General features: G+C 40.0%; 3 protein-coding genes across 5 annotated transcripts; 1 reads left to right on the top strand and 2 right to left on the bottom strand.

Annotated features, from left to right (window-relative positions):
• Window positions 1–269: 269 nt before the first annotated feature.
• popdc2 (popeye domain containing 2) lies at window positions 270–8,739 on the top strand. 2 transcript variants are annotated; one of them, XM_046403223.1, is made up of 4 exons: window positions 270–1,180; window positions 3,911–4,019; window positions 4,916–5,369; window positions 7,852–8,739. In XM_046403223.1, exons 1-4 carry the CDS (start codon window positions 687–689, stop codon window positions 7,932–7,934), a joined length of 1,140 nt encoding a protein of 379 aa, XP_046259179.1. In that variant the 5' UTR covers window positions 270–686; the 3' UTR covers window positions 7,935–8,739. The 2 variants fall into 2 exon arrangements, with proteins under 2 accessions (XP_046259179.1, XP_046259178.1); XM_046403222.1 differs by having other exon boundaries at window positions 271–1,180; window positions 4,916–5,510.
• pla1a (phospholipase A1 member A) lies at window positions 8,706–21,009 on the bottom strand. 2 transcript variants are annotated; one of them, XM_046403220.1, is made up of 11 exons: window positions 20,526–21,009; window positions 19,597–19,819; window positions 17,811–17,988; window positions 16,852–16,960; window positions 15,250–15,351; window positions 14,553–14,645; window positions 13,951–14,133; window positions 12,794–12,883; window positions 11,691–11,796; window positions 10,601–10,756; window positions 8,706–9,801 (listed from the first exon to the last, which is right to left on the bottom strand). In XM_046403220.1, exons 1-11 carry the CDS (start codon window positions 20,590–20,592, stop codon window positions 9,717–9,719), a joined length of 1,392 nt encoding a protein of 463 aa, XP_046259176.1. In that variant the 5' UTR covers window positions 20,593–21,009; the 3' UTR covers window positions 8,706–9,716. The 2 variants fall into 2 exon arrangements, with proteins under 2 accessions (XP_046259176.1, XP_046259177.1); XM_046403221.1 differs by having other exon boundaries at window positions 13,951–14,115.
• A 965-nt stretch (window positions 21,010–21,974) lies between these two features.
• hsd3b1 (hydroxy-delta-5-steroid dehydrogenase, 3 beta- and steroid delta-isomerase 1) lies at window positions 21,975–26,656 on the bottom strand. Its single transcript, XM_046403224.1, has 3 exons — window positions 24,834–26,656; window positions 24,245–24,409; window positions 21,975–23,236 (listed from the first exon to the last, which is right to left on the bottom strand). Exons 1-3 carry the CDS (start codon window positions 24,982–24,984, stop codon window positions 22,428–22,430), a joined length of 1,125 nt encoding a protein of 374 aa, XP_046259180.1. The 5' UTR covers window positions 24,985–26,656; the 3' UTR covers window positions 21,975–22,427.
• Window positions 26,657–26,707: the final 51 nt, after the last annotated feature.

Raw genomic sequence — 26,707 nt, 5'->3', positions numbered from 1 at the left:
TCATAAAGTTTAGGTGAAGTAAGTACCATGTTGTAGCTCTGGATGAACATTTCTTTCTTTTTCTTTTATGTGTGTGTGACACTCAGTGTCCCACAGATATTTGTCTCCCATTTCCTGCCTCTCTCTCTCTCTCTGTTATGTTAAGTAGTAGGCCTGCTTTCTGTCCACCACTCTTTCCTCCTTGGGTTTCAATTCCAAACATGGTTATCCTTCTAGGGCTCTATCAGTGCCCCCCCCCACCCCCCACCTTCCTTATCCCTTCGCTTCCAGCTGTTAGCTCTCCAGTGCAGGCCAGTGGGTGAGTGAAACAGACAGAAGAGCACAGCAAGAGAAACGACAGGAAGACTTAGCAGGGAAAGACGGTGGGAGAAAGTCAGAGGAGAGAGGAAGGGACGCATAATGAGAGAAGAAGACGAAACCCATTCCAGCTGTGTTTCTATAACAAATAGAGCCGTGAGAACTTCTTCATATTGAAGAATTTTCCACAGCACGCCAAGGGAACAAACATTTACTCCTCACATTTTTGCTCAGGATTAGCTGTTTATTTTTGTTCAAGTTTTTGTTGAAACTAAATTTGTAGTCGTAACTGTGGATGGGACAAAATTAGCAGAGAAATCATTAGACAAGAAGTATTTTTGGTCCTTTGTTTTCTGCATCAAGAGGTTTGCATTTGAAGAGTTTCGAACATGAGCACAGACAACTCGACTCTGCTGGACAGCCTGTTCTTTGCGCCTCTCTGTGATGGCTGGAGCAACAACACAGAGGGGGCCTTCTACCACCTGGGCAACACCTTCCTCTTCCTGGGCTACATGGGAGGAAGTGGGGCCTATGGGTGCCTCTTCATCTTTGGCTTCCTGACCCCCGCCTTCTCATGCCTGACCCTGTGGGGCTGGCTGACGATGTGTGGCCTGGACGTCTTCACCTGGAACCTGCTTCTGCTGCTGGCCTGCTTGGCTCAGATCTGCCACCTCCTCTACCGGCTGCACCAGGAGGGCGTACGCAGCGAGGAGCTGATGTCCCTCTACCAGGCAGTCTACCTGCCATTGGGCGTGCCCATCCAGGTGTTCAAGGAGATCACAGGTGCCTTTGACAACAAGGTGGTGGAGCTGAAGGCAGGAGAAACATACGCTGTGGAGGGCAAGACGCCCATTGACCAGCTCTCATTTCTGCTGTCTGGGAGGTGGGCACTGTGTGCATGTGGACATGTGTGTGTACATAAACACACCTGTACTACATAATGCGAACCACGACCACTAGCTATCTCCACAGAATGCAATCAACACATAGAGCAGTAACACAATGTGAGAATACCTCAGTGTTTTAGTTCTGTCTTTGGTTTTACCAACTTCTGAGAAAAACATTTGGCTCTTAGACTACTAACTGTCCACTGTGATCACCAGCTAGACATTAACTTTGGCTGTCTGCTGTCTGGTGCTGCACAGGGAAGTATATGCTGGTGCCATAGAATCAAAACAAGCTTAAAGATGCTGAAGTGGTCCATATAGGTGCAGGGATGGGCGACAGTTACTTGTAGGTTCATCGTCTTGACCTTACTTTCACGTTACATGTCGTCATTTGATCCACTGTTAATATGAAACTATCGATCATAGCGGCTAAGTAGCTACCTCACCAACAGTGATGTCACAGTGTACTGACACACCCGGTACACTACTACATTACTGCAGCAAGATGACAGGTTCAACCAAATTCCTTTTTCTTCTGCTGGAATTAAGTTGCTCTTAAAAGTTAAAAGTATCTGGATTCATTTTGGAGGATGGCCCTTTGTAGAGCTTTTTTAGATTGTTTTATTGGATTTATCAATATGTTCAAGATATGGTCAAGGGAAAGTTAATTTTACCTAATTTTACATACTTAAAGTGTTCTTTTCCCTGCATCCTGTTCCAACAATAGATGTAAAGTAAAAAGAAGCACATTATTTCCCTCCTAATTGTGGTGGAGTAAATGAAAAATACTCAAGTAAAATACAAGTACCTCAGAACTGTACTTTCCAATGTCATTATTGTTTCCACTCGCTGTGCTATGACAGGAAGTATAAATGTAATTCTTTCTTACCTTCCCATTTACAATCTGTGACATTTCAGTTAACAGCATGTTGTTATGTTTTGTTTTGTAGTATCACTGAATATAAGACTAAAACAGAAGGTGCATTTGTTTCTCATTTGTAGCACAGGTATACTACATTATTTGTCAGTTTAAATTGCTCTTGTAGTGATAGAAAAACTCACACCCATTTTTTAAGAGAAATTTTAAACCATTTTAACAGACAATTGCAGAACTGGAGGCCTATTTTTGTCTCTTTCATGCTGTTGGCAGTAACTGTCACAGGAAATGTATACACTTCATCCAAACATCCTCAAAAGTAGAGCTGCACTAGATTTCACAGTCCTGGAGCCGGAACAAGAGAAATGTTGTAAACAGAGTATTTTTGTCTGTGACTCATCAGTGTGCCGTCCCTCTGCACGCTGCCAGCTGGTTAAATGATATCTTCGTGCTTAGGACAGGAGTGGACACTGACTGCTCCTCTTACCTTAGATTAAATCATGGCCAAGCTGATGACAGCTAAGTGTATGAGCCAAATTTGGAACTACAAACAAATAAATGAATGATTTTTGATGACTTTTCCCCCTCCACAGTCCTAAAGTCTTAGATAGTGGGATGTTTTTGTAATTGTATGTACTTTATTTCAGGTTTAACATTAGTGTTATGTGATCAACATCCGTTTTTAATATGTTACTACTAAACAGCAGTCTTCTGCTTGGTATAACTACACTACATGGCCTAAAGTATGTGGCCACGTAACACGTGAAGCTGCTGCTGTATCAGCTTCCACCCCACTGGAAAGTTTTTCCATCAGCTTTCAAGCCTGGCTACAGAGATTTGTTCCCATTTGGCCACAAGAGCATTAGTGAGGTTCAGCACGGATGTCTGGCGAAATGTCTGGAGGTCAGGCTCGCAGCTGACGTTCCAGTTCATCCCAAAGGTGTTGGATGGGGTTGAGGTCAGGCATCTGTGCAGGCCAATCAAGTTCTTTTACACCAAACTGGAAAAATCATTTGAAACAAAGTGCTGCACACTCGCTCCATATGTATTTCTCTTTAATCTGATGATGGTTTGGCCCACAGGTCTTCTTCAAGATCAACAGGCAAAGTGAGACACATTGTATGGAAAGAAAGGGCCCTGAAATAAACCTGGAAAGTACAAAGTTCACAAAGTACAGCACCAACACTACAGTAATATTTAGATCAATGGGCTTTCCACTGGAGATCCCTGGCAGTGTAAGTGCCATACAGCATAATTAATTGTACAACACACCATAAAATAGGCGTAAATTAACACCCATTGTTATAAAGAGTCTAAATACTAACCTCTAGTAGTTTTAAACTGCAACAAAGACGAACAAAAACATTTTAATAAGTCTACAGAGTACTTGTCATTTACACTGTCATTTTAATTCATTTTCATTGTTGTATCCTTTGTAAGTGCTAGTCCTACCATACAATTAAACGAAGGCTTACTGTTTAGTGTTTTGGGTTATCTCATTCTGCGGAAGTGATTTTTTTTTTTTTTTTTTTTTGTAAATAAAACTTCCCTCTGAGGGAGGAATGTCCTGTTGTCCTAATCCATGATTTCTGTGTGCAGAGGGAATCTTGGCAAAAGAGGAAACTTGGTATAATAAACTGATCTGAAAGATGTTTTGTTTATGTAAGGGAGTCTGTGTTCTTCAGTCTGTCCATGTGGCTGCCCTGGCAGAGATATTTATACTAATATTTACTTCCAAGGTGGATTGGCACTGGCAAAGTGACCTCCAGCTCTCTCTTTGCTCTCATTATCAAGTCTTAATGCCTGTCTCTCTTTTCACCTTGTATCCTACTCCTGCTGTCTCTATTAGGATCAATGTATCTTTGGAAGGCCAGTTCCTGCATTACATCCACTGCCACCAGTTCCTCGACTCACCAGAGTGGGAGTCTCTCAGACCAAAGGAGGAGGGAAAGTTCCAGGTGTGTAATTCGACATGCAGTTTACTTCAGGAGACGCTGATGTAATTTCTGTGTTTTAACCAATTCAGTACTCGTGGACATGAGGCTCGTAGTCCCAGTAAAAAAGTGGCAGTAAAATATTAAACTGACTGCAAGTGCTGTTATTGAAACATTTGGAACAAGAAAAAAGACATGTTGCCTTCTATCAGAGTCAGCATCTGACTGATAAGCAGAACAGGGGAAAGCAGTTGTCCTCTTGTCTTTCACATATCCTTTTGCTTTAGATTAGTTTATTTACAGTAGAAACAAGGCCAGAAGGACATGGTGGACATTCAGAGTTTGTCCTCGGGCCTAACAGGATTGTTAACATCAATGCTGTGGTGGATACTGGATATATGCATGTTATTGGTGTTGGTTGCTTAGGGCTTTTCCCTTTTCAAGGGTAAAGTTTAAAAGTTATTTAGTTGTTGTCAAGTTATTTTGTGTGATCAGCAGCCAATTAGCTTAGCTTAGGAGGAGATAGTAAATACCGTATATAGATTCTAGTCGGTGTAGGCCAATTTTTAAAACTCTAAAAAGGACCATATTAACATTTCCTCTCAGTCTTTACGCTATGGTAAGCTTATCACCTGCAAGCTCCAGCTTTATACATAATGACGCATGCGTGTTGTTATCTTCTCTTCTAACTCTCGAAAGTGTAAATGAGCAAATAAGCGTATTTCCCAAAATGTTAAACAGTTCATTTAACATCACATTTCCGACAAATGACTTGTGTTAAGAATAGAGTACAAAGAAAAAAGATGTTGAAATCTACAGTGAAAGTGACAAACATTACTCCTTACTGCTGCTAGTGGTCAAAAACTCCACAGGATACCTTTAACATATTGACATACATGTGTTTTATTTATGCTCCCCAGGTCACCCTGACAGCAGAGGAAGACTCCCGCTACATCTCGTGGCGTCGTCGCCGTCTCTATTTGCTAATGTCAAAGAAACGCTACATCGCCCATCTCTTCTCTGTCATGTTGGGCTACGACATTGCTGAGAAGCTCTACAATCTCAACAACAAGCTCTACATTAAGAGTGGCGTGCTACTGGACATCCGCCTTCCCAGCCTCTACCATGTGCTGGCCCCCTCCTCACAGAGCAGTGAGGGCGGCAGCGGCAGTGACGGCGGCATCACCAAGGATCAGCAAACGGAACAGCAACGAGAAGACCCAACACCGGCCTACCACAGGTCTAATCCAGCCCAGTCTAAGCCCCTCCAACCCCACCTGCAGGGACCAAGGCAGACCAGTATGGGTGAATCGCAGGCCCCCCAGCATGACCGTCATCAGCACCCATGGGCGTCAGACCCGGAACTGCCCTCTGGTGAGGACTCCACCAGCCTGGTTCTGGAGGACTTCGCTGATGTGGCGGGCTCCTTAATGGACTATGGCAGTGAGAGGGATTATTTGAGGTAGAGGGGCAGGGTGTTGGAGCTAACACACTGGGTCACCACTTAAGCTACATGTAAGTACCTCACCTGGGTGGAGAGTGGCATGGGGTGGTGGGTGTGCATGGGTGGCTTGCAGTGCACAATTCCTACTAACCCGATGTTAAGCTCAGATTAAGTATAGTGCTGGATGATATGGCTGAGAGCAGTAGCATTAATATGAATCTTTTTCGGATATCCATGTAATTAACTACAGTGTTTCTGTATTTTTGGGGGGTAATTCCATTTTGAGTATTTACATTTTTGCTATATATCAGAGAATTTAGTGCACTTTCTACTCCACCGCATTTATTTGACAGCTAAAGTTGCTAGTTACTTTGCTGGTTTAGACATTACATACAACTGACAATCATGTTTAAACAATACCAATTAGTACAAGAATTCAGTACTTCTTCCATCACATGACTGCATATCAAGAAAAGACAAGTTGACGAGTTTCAAAATTCAGTTTTGACCATGGAAAGAGTAGTTGAGAAATCAGTTTCCGGATCAGCTATGTTCTAAAACTTTGATCATTTCACATCATCTGCATCCATAAATGGGCTTCAGAAGAAAAAAATGGAAATGTCAACATCAAAATGTCATTTCATTCGGGCAAACTCCATCTGTTGATGAGGATCGTGTGATTTGATTGAAAGCTCATTTTACATAACAATTATGAAATGGACCTTATGGACTGAAAGGATCTAACACTCGGACTAGTCTTTTGTGTTTAAATTATTTTAACATACAGAATTAGTCTGATTTAATGTTTTTTTTTTTAGGGATCCACCAAGCTATCTCACTTACATTAAACTGTGGCCACAATTCTTCACTGCTGTCCTCCTCAGCTTTGGGGCTATCTGGATTATTTTTCTATTTTCAAACCATACTTGAAGATTAAAATTCCTTCCCAGCCAGCTGCTTGGTATTAGAGTTTGCTATGGCTCTGCCACTCACAGGCTTATGGTCATCTTTGGTACAGTAGCAGAATTAAATTTATCCACTCAGATAAAACAGATCAGCTCAGTGAAAACAGTTTAACAGCAAATGAGAGTGAGCTTCATACAGCTGTTCATGTCCTGTGTGTGCCTGCACTCTGTGCATGTGTGTGTGTGTGTGTGTGGCAGTTCAATTCTGTAGCTTGTAGGAGCACACAGCCGTGAGGTCAGCCGGGCAGCAGCTCTGTTCCTATCTGAGCAAGATTATTGCTTGAATGTCCAAAAAATTCAATACCATGCTAATAATGCAGTGCATCCACTGGCTCTGCTCATATGTCCACCACCCTCAGCCCTGCCTGTGCTCCTTCTGTCCCAATAGCAGTCCCCTGGCCAATCAAAGGTGAAGGATCACATTTCATAGCTGCATAGTGGGGTTAGTGTCGGGTTTGGGTTGCAGGACAGCTGTGAAGCAGTAGGTCAAATGTATCCCAGAGAGTAGTAACACACCCTCAGTTCAGAGGCCAGTGACTTAGACCAAATGGAAAAACAATTTTAGAAGTGCACAAAAAAGTAAAACATTTCTCCAATCTACAAAACACGAATCCAGAAATATCTGTAACATGTCTCAACAACAATCTTGTATTTACTTTATGCACACATACTGGTGACATTCGGTGAGGTGTGGGTCCACGTGTGGATGAACAGCAAACTGTCTGCAGTTACAGCTGAATTTCAGTCTAAAATATTTTCACAAATCTCAATACATGTTACAGGCGTCTGGTTTTGGCGTTGGTCTGTCAGAGTTGAAGAGCAAGGATGTCTTTTTAGAGCCACCATTTGCACATTCAGCACTCACTCACTCACATGTAACATTGATTATGTGGCTGCAGAGGAAGTACAGAGTCAACATATGGTGTGCAGTTACTGACTCTGTGCAGGCATACACAGTTGTGCCTGGGGAGTGACAATGATTAACACTCACCTTGTAGAGGGGACCCCTAGGTCAAAATAAAATAGATTTTGTTACTTTAAGTTATGAATATTCTTCAGTATGTTTGCATTTAATGAGGTTAGAACTAAAGTGAAACGTGGCTTGGAGATCTCAGATAGGGCCCATAGCTCATTTTCATGTCAGAATGTAAAAATGTGAAATGTAAACAGACACTTAGCTGGTAAAGTGGATATATTTTGTTATACGTTTATGGATGAATTGCAGACGCTTTGTTCACTAATTTTTCTCTGAGAAACAGTGCTGAAGCTTTGCATATTAAATACAGATCTATGGTTTTGCATATTGCAGTTTCACTGTATTTTGATGTGACGCAGCTGCACTAGATGTTCTGTCTGTCATGTCATGAGGATGTCACTAGGAAAAACACTTTGAGATTGCTGTGTGATCACCACATTCCTAACTGAAGCTTTGATGTTGACTCTACAGGAGGTGATAGTGAATGGAACATACCACCTCGATTCCAGAGGGGCAGAGCACCGCTGGCTCCCACCGACACTCCCAAACTCTGAGAACAGTCTCTCCTAGAAACACGATAGCATTTTAAGTACTGCGGTATGAATGTATCACGGGTCACTTGCTTTGACGCTGCCACAACAATGTGCTCCTTGTTATTTCTTTTTAAATTACAGTTTTGAATGATAAGACAGCCAATATTGCCATTTTTTAAACAATCAATATTGGGGGCTGGGCTATTTAATGCCCAAAAATTACAAGTATTTTATGTTGCCTAAAAGGTTTGGTATATTCTCATTCAGGCTGTGCGTTGCTCCTAAAAGTCAAGATAAAATGAAAAATGCCTTTTTAACAGTCAGCAGTCAGCTAGAGGAAATTCCGTTTCATCTTGACATGGGGACCCAACACATCTATATATTTCAGTGAAACTCGTGGATATTTTAGCATTTCAGTAATGGCATTTATAAAATCTATAATTTACAATTGAGTAATTCGGTAACATTTATATTGTGTTATTAAACATCTGTCCAATTAAGATGCTGTATCCAACATTTAATAAACTGTTAACGGTCATTCGCAGTTTAATTTAAAAAACAACTACACCGCCATCTGTGGCAAGTGGACCTGGAACACAGAGTACAGAGGGACAGCCTTCACTTTGTTACTTACCAGCACATTAAATGTCTGAAATGATATTTTATGTTAGAAAATAGATTCTGTGATACTGAAACAGATGAATGTGGTTGTCATCTCACTTATATCTGATTTTAGATGTATGCTTGTTTGATTCATACTTGATTTCACATAATTTAATTTAATGTTGTTTATTTTCACAAATCACACATACTCAGCGCTACAAAGAATATATCAATTTAACTCAAATCATACTCAATGCTTTATCCTTCCAAGATCTGGAAAATATCTAGTTTTGAATATTCTCAAGCATGTCCCAGACAACTTGGCAGTGTTGATTTTCTCCATTTCATGTTCATGTTTTGTTGGGCATGTTTAGCTTCCATATCTGAGCGCACCACGGCTGCGTTCAGTGTCGGAGATGTGTAAGGAATGCTGTCTGTGGGGTGAGCTTGTTGTACCCATTTACACATTGCAATACCAATTTCATCTGGGGGGTGACTGCTCTCTTCTTCTTTGGTGATATATTGGATGCCTGCAGACCATATTTTAAACATTTTTGTTACTACTTGACTATTTAATACACACATGCATACTGTGAATTGTGTTATTTGTCTGACTTCTAAAAGGGAGATGCGACTAAAATGAAGAAGTAAGTGTTTTTAAAAAGCATTTTCATGGGGCCAAGATTTCTCCATAAAGCTCTTTGCGTGCAGTGAAAATGTAGTTTGTTTTCTGTGACTGTCTATTTCCTGTCATGTCGGTCACACGAACCCACACAATTATGTATGCATCAGCAGCTCCTCTTGAGCTAATCAGAAGATTCCTCCAGCACCAGTTTGCCGTCTTTATTTTTTCCAGTTTGTTTTGGATGAACAACAGTTTGTTTTTGTCTTTCACTGTGCATCATTTGAGTATCAAACACACAAATGTAATTAGATTATCTCCAAACATCAACAGAGAAATGCAAATGGCTTTAAAAGTCAAACGGAGTTCGGCAGCATTCAGCAACACTAAAAATACATGTCAGAGAAAACATAAGAAATTAGCGTCTAAGCATCCTAACCAGTTTATAGGAAAAGGATTCATTCTGTGAACACTTCACAGAGGCAGGGGGGAAGTCAGCAGCAAACCTGAATAACAAAAGCTGAAAAGTGGAAATGTGACTTCACGTTGGTAGCCACAGGTGACTTCACTGTGAATCTTTAGAGACACACCTGAACAAGGTCATGTGACCACGGAGCTCCTCGTCTGACGTTGATGTTGTTCACACACAGCGGCTCCTCCCTCCTGGAACACAGCACACACTTAAACTAAGTCATTTAGATGTTTAATTTTGTAAGGTGGAGGGGAGGAAATACAGGAATAACAGATTCAAAGAAAATGGAAGGAGACCAAAGCGCTTCCACAGTCATATATTACAATATCTACTTCTTTTTTCTTGATTTTAAAGTAGATTATTTCTGTCATTTTAGTTCTTTATACACTGATAAAAGACTGTACGCGGCAAATATCCCACTTGGAATTGAAGTGTGGATATTACGATCACGTGGTATGCATGTTTTTCATTACGCTTCCATGATTTCTTGATTTTCATTGTTTTTCTAACAACAGTTACTCATCTGACAAGTCAGTAGACAGGTGTGCCAATTAAATATAAAGCAAATATTTTATAAAACATTTTAGAGTAGTGGTTCCCAGGATGGAGTCTGCCAAGGAGGCACCAAAGATCATGTGGAGTGTGTGACGCTTTACTTTTCTGACCTTGTCAAATTGTTAAGTAAATGTTAAATGTTAATTAAATTCATAATAACATGTAACAACTTGTTGTGAACAGAAAAAACTGTATATAAAGTATTATTTATGTGATGGTTTCTACACATCTTCAGTCAGCATGACAAAATGCTTGCGATCTACTGTTTGAATATGTCATCTCCTTATGTGGCAGCTCAACAGAAACAGCCTGGTTTCCCGGATGTGTACGTGATTTACAGTGTACAAGAACAATAAAATCCACGAGGAGGTGGAGGCGGTGCGGGACCTCAAACAGTATGGTATGTGTGTTCAGATAGTCTTGAAGGTGCTGTACCTGAGAGAGGGGAACTCGGAGAGACAGACAGACTTGACGTGGACGTCTCCCTGCCTGTAGAACCGAGCTCCAGTATTCCTGAGCTCGATGGTTTCAATCTCACACAGAGCCACGGGGTGAGTCAACACGGTCCGGTACACTGTCGTAGCGGTCTGTCTGCAATGCACACACAACATGTGTGTAATTAATGCTGTCACCATCATCATCATTTATCATCATTTATCATCACAGAGGACAGTTATTACTTTCTGCGTTTATTAGACTTAACAGAACTACACCAAACTGAGTGCTACAGCTTCGACTCTCACCCTGTTTGAACCATCTCAATTCACTAATCACTACCAACCTTGCGGTCAAAAAAAACAAAAACAAAAAACAAAAACTAAATAAAAAGAGTCCTCCTGAACTCAGGTGGTCCTTTACATAGGTCTGTTTCCTCTCTCAGTATCCCTGCAGTATCCTGGACCTGGCCAGGCTTTTATAGCAAAACATACAGTATGTCCTCTCAAAATAGAAGCTGTCTGCTCAGCTTTTCTGGGAGCCAAAAAGAAATTACAGCACTGGGCCAAGAGAGTCTATCAACCAGTGCTGAATAAAGGCGGTCTGTACAGATTCTGTCACACCGCCTTCTAAAGGGAAGTTTTTCCTCGCCAGTGTCGCCAAGCGCTTGCTTGCTCATGGGGGTTTTGTTGGGTCTCTCTGTGCTCTGTACTGTCTAGACCTACTCTAATTCGAAAGTGCAATGAGACAACTTTTGTTTTGATTTGGCGTTATATAAATAAACTGAAAGTGAATTACAACAGCTAAGTTGTGCTGTATATTTGATTGGACAAAGTATCCGTCCTGAACCGCCCGTTAACAGAAGGTCTTACAACAGCTAGGTTGTACTGTTTATTTAACTGGATTTAGGATCCATCCTGAGTGGCCAATTAACATAAGGTTTCAAACATGCATTAAAACCACCAGCCCAGCAATGGAAGGTCACAGAACAAGAAAGTTATGAACTGGACTGGATATAATATCTGTCCTGACCGTCCATTTTATTTTCAGGCAATATCACCCATCCCTCCGTCAGGGATGAGGTACCTACAGCCTGATCCTCTGCTCTGTTCCGTGGTTCTCTGTCATCAGTATCACCTGCACCTCAGCACTCTTATCCAGGGGAGAAACCTCCAGCTCCAGCAGGATGTGATGAGCTGAGCAGAGGAACGACGAGAAAGAATCAGTTGATTATTTGTCTGTTAACGTGAACAAAGCCTTTCAGCAAAAATTTTAATTTAGTGCTTTGCAGTTTTTGTTCAGGGACTGTTGTGCAGAAAAGTTGCTGGTGGAATCTGAATATAGTCGCTAAAAATAAAAAAGTTGCTGTATGAGTCTACCACATTAATAAGCTTTGACTTTCATGATGAAGGCAGTAACGTCTTGCTCCCATTTAGGCGGGAACTTTTGATACATTCACAACAGAACAGAGAAAGTGAAACTTGCGATCCTGATGGCCAAACAAAGTAAACAAGCAACGTTGGCTCAGCTTGTACCAGCATGAGAACTACAGTGGGCCTACATTTAAGTAGACCACACTGCTAGCCACACAGAAGGTCATACTGACCTTGCCATTACTGTTATGAAAAGGTCCTATAGATCTGACCAATGTGACTTTCAAGACTAGTGACTACTGTACACCAATGCAAACCAACTGCCCTTTAAGTCAAGCTGAAATCATGTGTTTTCATCCACTTTATTTTTTTTTTTTTTTAAAAAAAAAAGAAAATCGGGGCTAATAAAATCAGAAGATGCAACTTGCTGTCTTAGCCCACTGGATGGTCTGTGTCTGAATGATAGGTGGTAGGCTCAGGGACATAAGAGACATAAGAGAGTTCTAACTCGGACTAGATTATCAGCCTGATCGATTTTATGTATTATATAATTTAGATTAATAAGGTGAATTTCCACAGTAACTAGCAACTAAAGTTATCAAATAAATGTAGTGGGGTCAAAATTATAACATCTGCCTCCCAAATGTAGTGGAGTTTAAGTATAAAGTAGCATAGCAGAAAGTGGTACTCGAGTACTCGAGTAAAATACAAGTACTTTAAAACCGTAAAACTCTATGCACTGAGAGAAGCTTTCACTCACTCAGGTGTGCTTAAGAGCCTGACCTCTCTCTCCCACAAACACACACAACCCAGCACTCACAGCAAAAAGGTGGCGAAGAAGAAGTCAGGAGGAAAAGCTTCTGCTCTTTGGGAATAGGAGATATCGTTATCCCACTGTTTTCTGATAACCCTGAAAACACACACAAGCATCAAGTGACTAAGGGTCATACTGTTGGCTTTCCGTACACACGTCACAAATCAAAAGGGCTCCACATGAACTGTGTCACTGTATCAGCATGTGCTGGCATATCAGACACTCAGTGATAAGATGCTGCCAAAAGCAGTCGAGTGAGGCCTGCTGCAGGAGCACAGCCAGATGCCACATCTGCTGGTTACACGTAACTCTTAACCAGCAGATGTGCCAGCAGAGACTTAGCAGAGAGCCAAATAACTTGCCTTGTTATATTCTTTTTTATCATTGTTACTCATCCTGTCAAATGAAGTATGACAGAAATCAAATCAAATTTCTGAATCAAATTTCCAGTTTACAAAATCAAATCAGAATACCTGCTTATGATTCCCATTCCTTACTTTGATAGCTCTGTAGGAAAGTGCTACAACATTAACATTGTTGGATGAAATATTGTGTACATAACACTGTAAAAATTATCCATTTCAAGTACAGAATTATTATCAGCAAAATGCACTTAAAGCATCAAATGGGGAACTATTTTATATAATGTCGGGTAGCTTAATCTTTAGTAGTGCATCAAATTTTACAAGATGATCATACATTAAGTAACTGTCAGGTGACTGTAGTGAAGTAAAAATAAGTATAAAGTACCAGAAAATGAAATACTCAAATGAAGTAGAAACAAAACCTCCAAATTTTATTCAAGTACAGTTCATGTCCAGCAATAGTGGTTAATAAACTGTGTTATTTGTGTTGAAGGAGTTGCATTAGGAGTAACAGAAACAGCAGCAGAAGTATTAGCAGCAGGACCAGTGATGCTGGGAGCTGAAGTCAGACAGTATAGCTTTGCTAGAAACACTGCTGTAGCAGAAGGGCCACCGTAACATTAGAGGTTTAGCAGTAGTACTAATACTTCATTGTAAGAGAACAGATGGCTTGTAAACACTTGTCTCTACTGCCAGCAATATTTAATCACAGCCTTTATGTTTTAGCCAGACTATGCCACATAATAAAGAAAATGACAGCAGTTCATTAACAGACACCAGGTGGAGGTGTTTTCTCACCTATAGTCGGACATGTGCCCTTGAAGATGTCACAGTTCACACAGCGCCCCTCCAAGAAGTCCTTGTAGCTAAAGCAAGGGATCCCCATTAACGGGCACGAGCCGTTCAGCGCGCTCATGTATACATACAGCGCCCTCATGTGGTCACATATCACATAGCCATACACTGGAAAGTAGATAAGAACTGACAACACACAAGAACACTAAGGGAGCCAGATGTCTTGAGACTCTCATTTTCAAAATTATAGCCATTTAAAAATCTACCCAGATGTAAAACTGCCTTTTATATATATATATATATATATATATATATATATATGTACTGCATCCATATGTAATATGGATATATATATATATATATATATATATATATATATATATATATATATATATATATATATATATATATATATATATGTACTGCATCCATATGTAACAAAATGACAGAATGTTTGACTATTTTGGTCATGGGATTAATACACACACACAGTACACTTTTTGCACCCTAGGAGAAAGTCTGTGGTCTAATTTGTGTTGGTTTAAGGATTTTAGACAAGACAGCCATATTTTCATCCAATGTTTTAGGTTTTCATGAGTGCTTACTTGAGGCAAACCTGGAGCGGGCACATCCAGTCTGGTCCTTTCCTCCATTCAGAAAGAAGTCCATGTGACCGACAGGGATGGAAATGCCGAAATCTAAGGCCCCAAAAAATAAATAAATAAATGAAAACTTGGTTGAGAGGAAGTAGTACAATAATGCCCTTTTTAATGTACTAATTCCAGACTTCATCCACCATTATGTACCTCTCAAAAATACAATAGTCTAACTGTCGAAGTGTACTCTCTTCAGAAGACACTGGACAGTGAAAACTTTTGTTGAACGAAGGCCACATTGCTAAAGCTATTGGCGAGCTGAATGTCGGTGAAAGTGCAGCCAAAATTTTTCAATACGAACATGTTAATTTGACAACTGTGAGTACTAACAGTAGTCATGTGGCTTTTTTATGTACATAATATTATTTGGTGTTTTCTTACATGTGAATGAGACATGAGTTAGCTGGACTCATATACTCAATATTAGGCAAGTGGTCATAATATTATGACTGATTGGTGTATATTTCTCTTGTCGCAGCACATCTTTAGTTGCAAATAGCAACTGTTGATCTTCTGTGCAGAGAGGAAAATATTTATTGCACACCACAACAGTAAACATTATAGTACCTCAGCCTTTAGTATTTTGATGGATATGGAAAGGATCAGTTAAAAGCTTTATGTTTCAGTTCAGGTCAAGTTGGCTCACAGTCAGAGTCAGTGTGGATGACATCAACAAACTGGGCATCAGAGGGGTCCAGCCGATCATAGGTGTCAGCTCCTTTAAACATGGGCCCGGCAGGGTCAAGACCTGACCAACAAGGACAAGGAAACACAGTGTGAAGGGTAAAACATATTAAAAGAATGCCATTGAAATCATCCATCCATCCATCCATTTTCTATACCGCTTATCCGTCAGGGTTGCGGGGAGCTGGAGCCTATCCCAGCTGACTACGGGCGAGAGGCGGGGTTCACCCTGGACTGGTCGCCAGTCAATCGCAGGGCCAACACACAAAGACAGACAACCACACACTCTCACACTCACACCTAGGGGCAATTTAGAGTAGCCAATTAACCTAATGTGCATGTTTTTGGTATTGTGGGAGGAAGCCGGAGAACCCGGAGAAAACCCACGCAGGCACAGGGAGAACATGCAAACTCCACATAGAAGGGCCCAGACCGGGATTCGAACCTGGAACCCGACAGTGCTAACCACTGTGCCGCCCACCATTGAAATCATGTCATTTTATAATCATATAGGAGGCTTAATTTCCTTCAGTACTCAGTGTATTATGCAACTTTGGCAGCATCTTTATTTGAGGAACCCGATGTTCAATTTCTTCAATTTCAGCCTTTTCATAGGCTACAATTGTTGACAGGGGGAAAACCACTGGGGTGAGGTTCACAGGACTGAACATTGCTTTGTGAGAATGAAAGCTTTTGTTTTTTTTTAAATCAGGAACAGCTGAACTGCATTCCAGCAGCAAAGTGAGGATAAATATCAAAAGAGGGTGGAGTAAAAGAATAAATTATGGATTTAGTTAAATTCAGTCTTCCAAAGTCTAAAAGCACATTCATGCATTACTAAATAATAACAATGACTAATTGCTAAGAGTTGGTGATGGTTTGATAATTTTGATTTATTTGATATTTCAGTGGTAAATATTTCTTACCCCTTATTTGATCTGGCAAACATTTTTGTTTTGAATTAAGGCTGCTGTCGCTCATCTGAATTACACTTGCCTCAGTCTCAGCACTTGGACAGAAAGACCCGATATAAACAAGTGAACACTGGTGTATTGTGTTGGGTGGTGCATTCCAGGGAAGAGAGTACTGTGCCTCTCCACACAGCCTCAGACTGGTTTATCAAAGTGCTGTTGTGCTTTGAAGGGCCCAGCTAATCTTTCAAGGTCACAGTGAAACACATTCAGGCTCTGGGAGAGACTCCTAAACTATGGAGACCTTCGCTGTCTGGTATTCTTGTTATTGGTAGAAAAAGCAGTGGAATAACAGCAGCTGGAACCCATTTATTTTCTCACTCGCTAATAGTATTGTAGAAGTTCTCATGGTTTTGTTAATTATATAGTACAGGAGGAATTAACTGAGCTCTGTTCATCAAAAGTTTGAATTAGATCATTTGAATATTTGTTTTCTTCAGACATTTCACAAGCAGAAGAAAAATCTGAAAAAAGTCAGTGTGTCCAATTCAACTTAGCATTTTAACAATTACATTTAACAATCTTCAGAAAAGACTTTTATATTTGTTATGTTCTGACTATGTCTATGTCACATGGATGTGGTCCAGACCCACCTGTGATTCTTCCGATTTTCCCCTCAAAAAGAGTCCCAACAAAACCAGCAACGTGCGCCCCAAGACTGATTCCGATGAAGTGGAAGGACTCTAGTTGGCATCCATGTTTCTGTTGGACAAGACAAACTTTTAATTTACACTGAACTGTGGAAGAGGAAGCATGAGTTCACTGTGTGTGTATTCTGTCTGTCTTTAAGCTGTTATTAAGGATACAAGCTGGATCTCTATCTTCTCTCATCACAGAGTTTAGAAATATGAAACTATAGGGGCGAGTGGCAGACAGCTGCAACACTTTTAGCATTTCCCTGTGTCTCAGAGTGTTTCCATTGGAAAGACAAAATTTTAATACATTAAACCCACATCTGTCAGCTACTAATATATAAGATTTTATAAGTACAATTTATACTTGAATAGATAAAGTAAGCAAACTCTGATGAAAAAAATAAATACTTTATCACCTTGAAAGGTATTTTGGGCACAGGGAATGGTCATATGTGGCTGCTCTCTCCCAGGAAGGAAGAGGGGCTAATTAAGAATGTGCAGTATGAATATAATCACTGTAGCTCATTACTTACTGGAGGAATAAGCAATGTTGCAACTACCCCACATTGCAACCAACCCCACTCTTCCCTGCTCATTCTAAATATCAACTGTATTTTTTTTTAAGTTTTCTGTAGTGATGAACTACTGTAATTGTGTATTATATGCATGATTGAATTGTGTTGGTGTATGGCTTCATACTACGTGTTATTTATATATTTTTTTAAATCGCAGATCTCTTACAAAATCAATAAAATGGCTTGTTTAAAGAAAATATTAACCATTTTATCAGTCTTAATTACCAATACTCAAATGTTATTTTCCCTCTAGTATCAGCAACAGAATTATATTATTAAATCATATTCTGACAAAAAAGTTAATGCTGAATGTTTAGTAACCATCTCTAGCATTTCTGTCACCTGCAGCTGGTTGATGAGGACAGAGATCTGCAGAGCCACCTCTTTGTAATTCTCTACCACCAGGTTGTAGGCAAAGGAGGCACCGTACACCCAGTCCACCACCAGCACGTTCACATCCTGCACCCTGAGCAGGGCCCGGGCCAGCTCCTTCACCCAGGCCGGCCTACTGCCCATAGCTCTGCAAGAGGATAGTGGAGAAGGTTCAGGTGCCGGATGGTGGGATCAGGATGGTGGAATGAAGCAAAAGATGAAAGGAGTCATAATAATAAGATACTTGACTGGGGGTGGAGATTTCATTATTTGTTTGATTTATTATTTATTATTTATTTATTTATTTTTTAAAGTTTTTTTTGGTTTGTTTTTGAGTGTGTGAGGGTGTGTTTAAGTGAGACTGAAACATCACCTATTTCTTGAATTCATCCTTTATTCTGTTACCAGCCAACTACTAACTGTGGTTGGTACTGTTCACATGAGAAAACACTGAGTTGAGAAAGACACCCAGTCTGTGGTTACATCCTGTTGTGGGGTAGTACTATTGTAAAACTCTCAACAGAGATGAGAAGGCGGTGTGGTGGCTTACTTTTTAGCTACTTTCATCATTAACTCTGGAAAAAAAAGCTATTTAATTCAGAATATTATTGATTATGCCTGACACTTTTTTATTAAAAGATGTTTAAATATATAGTGACTTATATGTACATCATATTTATAAGATTATATGTCTGAAACATACATAGACATATACATAGCACAATACAGTTTATGCAATATACATTTATGTATGCTGGGCCACTCAGAGGTTGCTTCTGGGCCAGATGTGGCCTGCAGGCTAATGCTATGTTAACATGCACTATATAGACAAAAGTATTGGAGCACGTGAGGTCAGGGCTTTGTGTGGACCAGTCAAGTTCATCCAACCATGTCTTTATGGACTTTGCTTTGTGCACTGGGGTACAGTCATGCTGGAATAGAAAAGGGCCTTCAACCAACTGATGCCACAAAGTTGGAAGCATAGCATTGTCCAGAATGTCTTGGTATGCTGAAGCATTAAGATTTCGACTCACTAAAAATAAGGCCCCCAACCCAACCCCTGAAAAACAGCCGCATAAAGATGTGTGTCTGGATACTTTTGTCTTTATAGTGTATGTGACTATATGTAAACATTGTATGTGATGATATGTAAACATTCTCTTATCTGTAAATAATCACACCGTTATCCTCAAAGAAAATCTGACTTTTTCTTAAATACATTACAAATGTCATCTACTATATAAGATTACTTTTGGATGTTTCTTTTTCTTGGACCATACCTCTCATGGCTAACCACAGCTAAAGCCTGTAATTAGAAGAAAAGCGCTTTCACTTTGTGGGGACTTTCCAAAATGGCCTCTTAGTCTAGTTTTAATTTAGGTTTTGGTTTTACGTAAGTATATTTTGAAACTTCAAGTCTCAAGTTTTTCTGTACAATTTTAAATGTTCATGATTAAGCAAGCATTAAATGTTATACTTTATAGAAAAAACATCCTTCGTTATTGTTTATTATGAGTTTAAGGCTCACAAACTCAGCTAACTTGCTTTAGCAGGACTTTGTGGCTGTTTGGTTAGCAAGAGACATACCAACTGTCACCAAACATTACAAGACATTACATACACATCAAACCAAGAAGAGCACACAAACAAAAGCACAAATACAGAAATCAGAGGGTTGATTGTTCATGAAGGACGCTATTGCTCATAGTCAGGAGCTGACTGGGACCAAAGGGTTTTAGAAGAGTTGTCCCCTCACCTGTACCCGTGGATGATGACCTTGGTTGGTAGGGAAATGTTGAAGTAGGAGGGCTGCTGTGTTTCAGTGAGAGACTCCTGGCTGAACATGTGTGCACAGTCCATGTTTCTCCTGGTCAGCAGCAGGTACTGGACCTGCAGCTTGACTCTCCGCTGCCGGTACTCCAGGAAGGTGGTGTTGTTCAGGTCAGCACACTCATCATCTCTATGCTTGTCCTCTACACCTGGTTAATTCGAGGGAAATAATGTCATATTGACTGGGCCTGTATGTGTTGTGGTCTCACACCCAACTTACAAGTGCTGAATTCAGACAATCAGATCTTCCTCCTGTCTCTAAGAATATATGATACCACCTTTAGATGTACATGTTAATGACGTATAACCCATTGGATGACTAATATTTTATGGTCAAATTATGTTTTTGGGAGGACGCCAGATTTTGATTTATACTGATATGTATGTCATTGTTTGACCTTAATGATTATTAAAATATTGTACAATTTTGAAAACAAAAAAAAAATTGGTTTGTTTTCACATTATGAAAGATAATTATGTTTAAGTCCTAAACACTCTGATTTCAGTGTGTGCAATGCAATTTGGATTCAACTTCTGTGAAGGCAAACAAGCACTGCACTGTATGCACTTAAATCCATCTGAAACTACAAAAACATCCATCATTTGTGCAGACAAAAATCATGTCAGATTTTCAAATGTGTTTTTTTTAACAAGCAAGTTGATTTGTTTTGACTACTGAATTGTATAAGAGCAGGTACTCAAACATGAAAGGAGTTTTACACATGTTCATAACCAACCTGAGCACCTATTTCGTCTTTTAATCAAGCATCTTTGCATATATTTTCAATTGGCTGATGAATACCAACAAAGTGAAAAGGGAGAAGAAAAACATTCCTTCATGTCCAGACCACTTACCCACCACCAGAGATGTAATGCAGACTGTCAAAACACAGAGGATGATTGTTTTGCGTTCCCAAGGCATTTCTGTAGTGACAGGGAGGTGAATGAGCTAGGAGCTTTAGTTAGTGCTTAACTGTGCTCAGCTGCTCTGTTTAGTCCCAGATTGGTGGTTGGAGATCAGCTTTTAGCATGAGAAAATCCCAGCTCTGTGCCGTGCTGTAATTCTGCAATGACAGCCTTTAGCTGGCAAACAGCAATCATGAAGCAATTCAGAAATCCACATAAAACAGTCCAAAAAATTCCAAAAACAAATTTTTTTTAACAATCCTAGCAGCTTTTGCTGTGTTTCTTTTCTTGTAAAGCTCCACTGGATCAGAACTTTCCCTGTCCTTTTATCCAGTCATCACATTCATGAGTTGGTGATGGTTTTTGTTTTTTTTCCTGACTGGGCTTGCACTAAGCTGGCAAGTGGTTGAAGCTCTTTGCCTGGCGGTGGATCCATGACCTCATTGGTATTCAATGGCTGTTTGTTTAAAATGCTGGACTCTGGCCTGGTTGCCCATTGGTTTGTGTGAGACATGCGCCTGAATGTGTATGAGCTTGCATGTGTGTGTGCGTGTGTTTGTGGATGTGCATTCCTGTAGTTGTAGGGACATCTGTTACATTGTGAGTGCCTTACTTATGGGGACAAAATGCAAATCCCACAGTGTAAATCATTAAATATTACGGTGAAGACTTGCTTTAAGGTTAGGCTGAGGTTAGGGATAGGTTAAGGTAAGGGTTAGGATTAGGCAACTAATGCTCATTGCTGTGGTTAGGTGGTGGATAAACCTCCAGGAAATGAATGTAAATCTGTGGAATGTACCCAAAAGAAATGGAAATACAACTATGTGTGTGTGTGTGTGTTTGAGTCACACTAAGTGAGGAGGGGTCACCCTGTTGTGTCTGAGAGAAATCAATCACAGTCTGATTAAATGTTCCATCATGAATGCTCTGTTTACATTCTCGATGCTTTTTGTAAATATGCTGAAAAATACTCAGTGTGTTTCCTCTGCTATAACAGAGTAAATCAGTTCTTATGGTGGATTTTCAAATGTAGAAAAACACAGTAGGTTTGACCGAATCTTGCCTCTAGTTTTAAGGTTGTACTTACACACAAATGGCATAAACCCTTCCATGGAAACTGGGTCAAGAGTAGGTTTTGCAGTTAGCGGTCACTGTGCATTCATCACATAAGGATTTAGAGTTCAGTGGAACACAAGAAACACATTTAACTGTTGCTATGCTAATGCTAACTTTGACTCTCTACTCACTACAGTGCAGGAAGTTTACCATTCCAAAAGTCTGCTTTTGTCATACGTCAAAGAAAGGCAAAGTTTCCTTTGGTGACAAAGCGAAAGTTGATGACGGCCCAGGAAATAAATACATAGACTAGGTGTAAATGAAAATGTACAATATGTAAAACAGTTTTCCCCTATAAACTTTAATAACACACAGTTCAGAAACCACAGATAATACTGAGCACAAGCTGCCTACTGTAGCGTACACCTTAATTCATCTCTCCTGGGGTTATTATCTGTAAAGTTAAACGTAATTAAGAAACAAAGAGTGAATGTGACATAACTTCTGAATCTGTGACTTTAGTGACTTCTAGTGGTAACATCATATACACAAGCACAAAGTTATGCTAAACATGTCAGGATCATTTGAAAGATGCTATAACAATGTAAGAAAGAAACCTTTCAGAAATGTCTACAGTGACGATCACAGTGTTTTGCTCGTGTGCTTCATATTTACTTTCACTAAACTTTAGATTTTACTTTGGTAAAATGCATAAAAACACAAAGTCACAAGCAAACATAAACTGTTAATGTATAAACATCCTTAATGTATACTATACCAACAACTTTTCACTAATTATTTAGCTCTTATTCTTTCCCTCTCCTTTGGCAACTGTGAGGCGAGCCATTCAATGGTGCGTTTGCGTGCTTCCTCCCAGGTGTATTTGGGGACATATCCCATATCCTTCTTCGCCTTCTGATAGGAGAAGCTGAATGACGTGTTCAACATGGTGAGGAGCTGTCGGTTGAGCGGCGGGACGATGCGTATGAAAGGTCGGAGCATCATGCACAGAAACTCCAATAAGAAGCAGAACAAGTAGAGGAGGGGGAGAGGTGCCGGGTGTTTCTCTTGAATACTGAAACCCAGAGGTGCCATCACGACATGGTTGAAGTCGGAATAACTCACATGAGGTGTGTCATCAGATATGAAATAAAACTGTCCTCCAACAACAATTCTTTTTTGTGGATCTTTGAGACTGCGGGCTGCTTGGAGGTGGGCTACAGCCACGTTTCCCACATAGACAGGATTCACTCGTGCCTCTGGTAGAGACATACGAAATAGAACATCGTTGTTACGTATCCCGTCACCCATGTGGCCCAGCAAGAAGCGGCAGCCTTCTCCATAGATGTACATAGGTCTGAGGACACAGGTGGCCAGTCGGCCTCCATTTTGGAGCACCTCGCCGTGGGCCTGCAGGGTTCTCTCCTCAGCCTCCCTTTTGGTCCTACTGTAGTTAAACTTCAGGGCAGAGTTGTAAACTGTGTCCTCGTTGCCATTAATTATAGGTTCACCCTTGGGGTTTGGTCCCATCACCTCTATGGAGCTGGTGTAGATGAAGGACACCACGTTCTCCTGAATACACGCCTCCAGAAGCAGCTGCGTTCCTGCAAAGCAAAGATTCTCTTCATAGTACATATGAGCTGAAAAAAATAATAAGCTGTGTTTATCTTATCTCACAGGACATAGGAAAGTCCTTTTCTTTAGTGTCAAACCAACAAGAAAGCTAACAGATTAAAAAGAAACCTAACTCATATTTGAGACTCTTTACATTAAACCATTTGAACGTTAAGGTCAGTGATTGCAGCAGGAAACTGAAAAAAGCTTAATGTCTTTAAATGCTTTCTTTAAGTGTGTTGATAGGAGCTGAAGATTCATTTTAAAAATACATTTTGAATAAAGGTGGAGCATCAAAATGGAGCTTAAAACGTAAGCACTGACAGAAGTTGAAATGAAAATTTGAGATATTTTTGCTAAAGTGAATTTATATAACAAATGCAGTTATTTTTAAACCAACTTGTGATCATTTCCAAAACCTAACCAAGCAGTTTTGCTGCGTCAACCTTCACATAATTTCTGACATGTATGTTGAGAGTCTTTATTATGGCAGGCTAACAAGACATTACATGTTTTTTTGCGAACTTGACTGCAATGTAGAAATGTAAGAAGAGTATCATAGCTTATATCAAGCTTAAGCCACAAGGAGAAACTTCATAAATATTCTTTTCTCTAATCTCAAACATGCACATGCCGCAAGATTTGAAAATAGTAAACAGGAGCTGAAAGCATAAAAGCAAACATAAACATGAGCACTGAAAATCAGCTGAAGTGCAAGCACTGAATTGAGTTGAAGTTACATTGTATGTGCAAACCATCAAATGAACATTTTCACTAAGCTAATCTCCATTCTGTGCAAGTAGCGGAGCACATGAAATGGAGTTGAAATGTGAGTTTAAGCACATAAAGAAGGTTCTACTTTATCTGCATCAATACATAATGATATATATAGTTTCTCGTTAATGCAGTCAAGAGGTTAAAATCATCCAGCGAGTTCCAATCTGTAAAAGAAAAAAGCTGTCCAGTAGAGATTATTGAATATTGAAGCACTGTCTTACCTTTAACATTGACCCCATATATCTCACTGTATTCCACTGAATCATTAATGTCGATGATGGACGCCAAGTGGAAGACGACTGTTGCACCTCGACAGGTTTTTCTCAAGAAATCACCGTCTCTGATGTCCCCCTCAAAAACACTCAATTTCGTGTTGCCTCTGCAGTCTGACACACAGGCAGTCAAGAATAAACTCTCATCAGTTAACACAATACTTTTGTCTTTTGTCCTTTAATGGAATCCTTTCTGCTGTCACATGGAAAGATGTAAAAGTAGTAAGATATGAGTAAGTTATTAATCCTTTTTAAATATTAGTCCATAACTACTGCTTAATTCACCCCTCCCACCCATCAAATGTACTTTATATAGTATAAAAAAAGTGAAAGTGCCATGATATCAGTGTTGTTAATTTTTAATACACTCTTGAGAGCTTTACTATCAATGCAACGCACAATGTACAATCAGTGTATAGTACAGCACAATAGAGACGCGAACTTGTCGCTGGACTTTTCATGTTTTGCATATGAAAACCGTTGTGTGTTCTGCAGACAGGGAAAAGAGAGGAATAATTTGTAGAAAAACAGACTTCACCCTCCAGATTGTGTAAAAGCGTGGGCTGTACATGCTTGTCCGTCAGTCGAATCTCAGCCATTTTCTCCTCCTCTAGCAGCAGCCTCACCAGCCTCGTTCCCACGAATCCACAGGCTCCCGTCACCACGCACACATCACCTCTCAGAGACATCACAGACTAATTCTCTCTCTTGGTATGAGGACAAAAAAAAGTCTTGCAAACTTCTCTTGCAGTGGAACCTTTAAAGAGCCTCTCAAAAGAAAAAAGCTCAAAGTGAAAAGAGCTTCTGTTTGTAGGAAGTTTGTTTGGGATTCTATCTTTAGGTGAACGACGGCACCTTCTGCACCCTCAGCCTCAGATGTTCCTCTTTTTGTAAACCCACAAAATTAAAGATCTCCTTTTTTTCCACTGGAATGGGTGGGCTCTGTTGCTTCAGGGCAAAGTGTGATGTTTTTGTGGGCTGGGATGTTTTATATGCCAAGGACTGTTGCAGTTGGAAGTTAAGTGTGAATAGCAGTCTGTATCAGGGGGTGGACACACTCATCATGTGATGCAGACAAAAACATGATAGCAGCTCAGGGGTAATGGATTCTTTCTGAAGATGTCCTCAACTTCATGAAATTAATGACACCCCAATATCAAATTAAGCTCACTCTGTCATATAATATTGCAGTCATACAACAATTACAAACAAAATCAAAGCTATAATCAAATGATATAATGGAAATGTATTCATACTGGGGAACACTTAGCTCTCAAACTTTAAACAAAACAAAAAAAACAACATTTTGCTGGCATTATCTTTTTTCCTTGAAAATACATACTGGCCAAAACCTGCGAAACAACTGGTCTAACTCCTATATGTCAGCAAGTAGGGTGACCTTAGGAACAACCTAGAAACAGAGACAATATCTAATCACTGTTGAGTCAGCCAGACGTCTTGAGATAACATGAATACTTTGGGAACATTGTGGGATTTCTCAAATGGAAAAAATACCACATATAACCTCCTATCTGGTTGTAACAAAGATGTCCGCTTAAATAAATAATTTTTCCAAGGACAGATTTAGCTGGTACATGAATGTTGGTAATGTGTACTTGTTGGACTTTTCATATGACGTGTCTTAAGATTTTATAAACTCTTGCAGCTTCACTTGTAGGTTGTTATAGAACTCGTTTTTGAGTCCGTTTGAAGCAGATCATCTACATTTACAGAAACCTGCACACTGTGAGTGCTTCTTTCTAAACTTTATGTAACATTGTTCATCTCCCTTTTATATGTTTCCAAAGTACTCAGCTTTACGTGGCTTTGAAGTGCTGTAATGTGAACCTACAACCTGAGACTTCATTTTTAAGTCTCAGGTTGTTTTACAATTTTACAGTTTTACAGGATTCCTTGAAGAGTTAATATGAGTAGATCAAATCTGTACTCTAGTACATTAGTTAAACCAAATACTTTCTACTCCTGAGGAAGATGTGATGCTAAATCAGATAAATCAAACACAATTTGAAGTTCCAGGGTATCACCAGCCTGCCACATGGGCAGATATGTTTTGCCTCATACACTGATAATCTATTTGGCCATGGTTTGCTCATTAAATGCCACACTGAGTCTTATGACTGTGTGGTGGAAACAGTGTTGCAGGGCTTTTATCTGTGACCTGTTGTTTATGGGCACTCTCGCTAAGCAGTATTATCATTTTCATAAACATCCACAATGACTTTTGGCCTCTGTTTTTATACACTACATTTTTTTAATGCAATCTGCTTCCGCTTGATAGTTGCAGCCCACTGTTCCTGTGTGTTTCACTGCATGTTGCATGTTGCATGTGTGTGTGTTTCAATCAGTGATGGGTTAAATGCAGAGAAGTAATTTCTCAGCTTGGAATTAACA

The sequence above is a fragment of the Scatophagus argus genome, chromosome 11 (assembly GCF_020382885.2).
Source record: "Scatophagus argus isolate fScaArg1 chromosome 11, fScaArg1.pri, whole genome shotgun sequence".
NCBI lineage: Eukaryota > Metazoa > Chordata > Actinopteri > Scatophagidae > Scatophagus > Scatophagus argus.
Note: the sequence above shows the minus strand (reverse complement) of the source record. Positions and strands in the feature narration are given on the sequence as shown.

Coding starts and splice junctions, on each gene's coding strand:
- popdc2 (XM_046403222.1), top strand. CDS start 687: ATGAGCACAGACAACTCGACTCTGCTGGACAGCCTGTTCTTTGCGCCT. Junction 1,181..3,910: donor TCATTTCTGCTGTCTGGGAG/GTGGGCACTGTG, acceptor TGTCTCTATTAG/GATCAATGTATCTTTGGAAG. Junction 4,020..4,915: donor AGGAGGAGGGAAAGTTCCAG/GTGTGTAATTCG, acceptor TATGCTCCCCAG/GTCACCCTGACAGCAGAGGA.
- pla1a (XM_046403220.1), bottom strand. CDS start 20,592: ATGCCTTGGGAACGCAAAACAATCATCCTCTGTGTTTTGACAGTCTGC. Junction 12,884..13,950: donor GGGCACATGTCCGACTATAG/GTGAGAAAACAC, acceptor GTGTGTTTTCAG/GGTTATCAGAAAACAGTGGG. Junction 10,757..11,690: donor ACAGAGCAGAGGATCAGGCT/GTAGGTACCTCA, acceptor TGTGCATTGCAG/ACAGACCGCTACGACAGTGT.
- hsd3b1 (XM_046403224.1), bottom strand. CDS start 24,984: ATGTCTCTGAGAGGTGATGTGTGCGTGGTGACGGGAGCCTGTGGATTC. Junction 24,410..24,833: donor GCTTTTACACAATCTGGAGG/GTGAAGTCTGTT, acceptor CCTGTGTGTCAG/ACTGCAGAGGCAACACGAAA. Junction 23,237..24,244: donor ATATGGGGTCAATGTTAAAG/GTAAGACAGTGC, acceptor TTTGCTTTGCAG/GAACGCAGCTGCTTCTGGAG.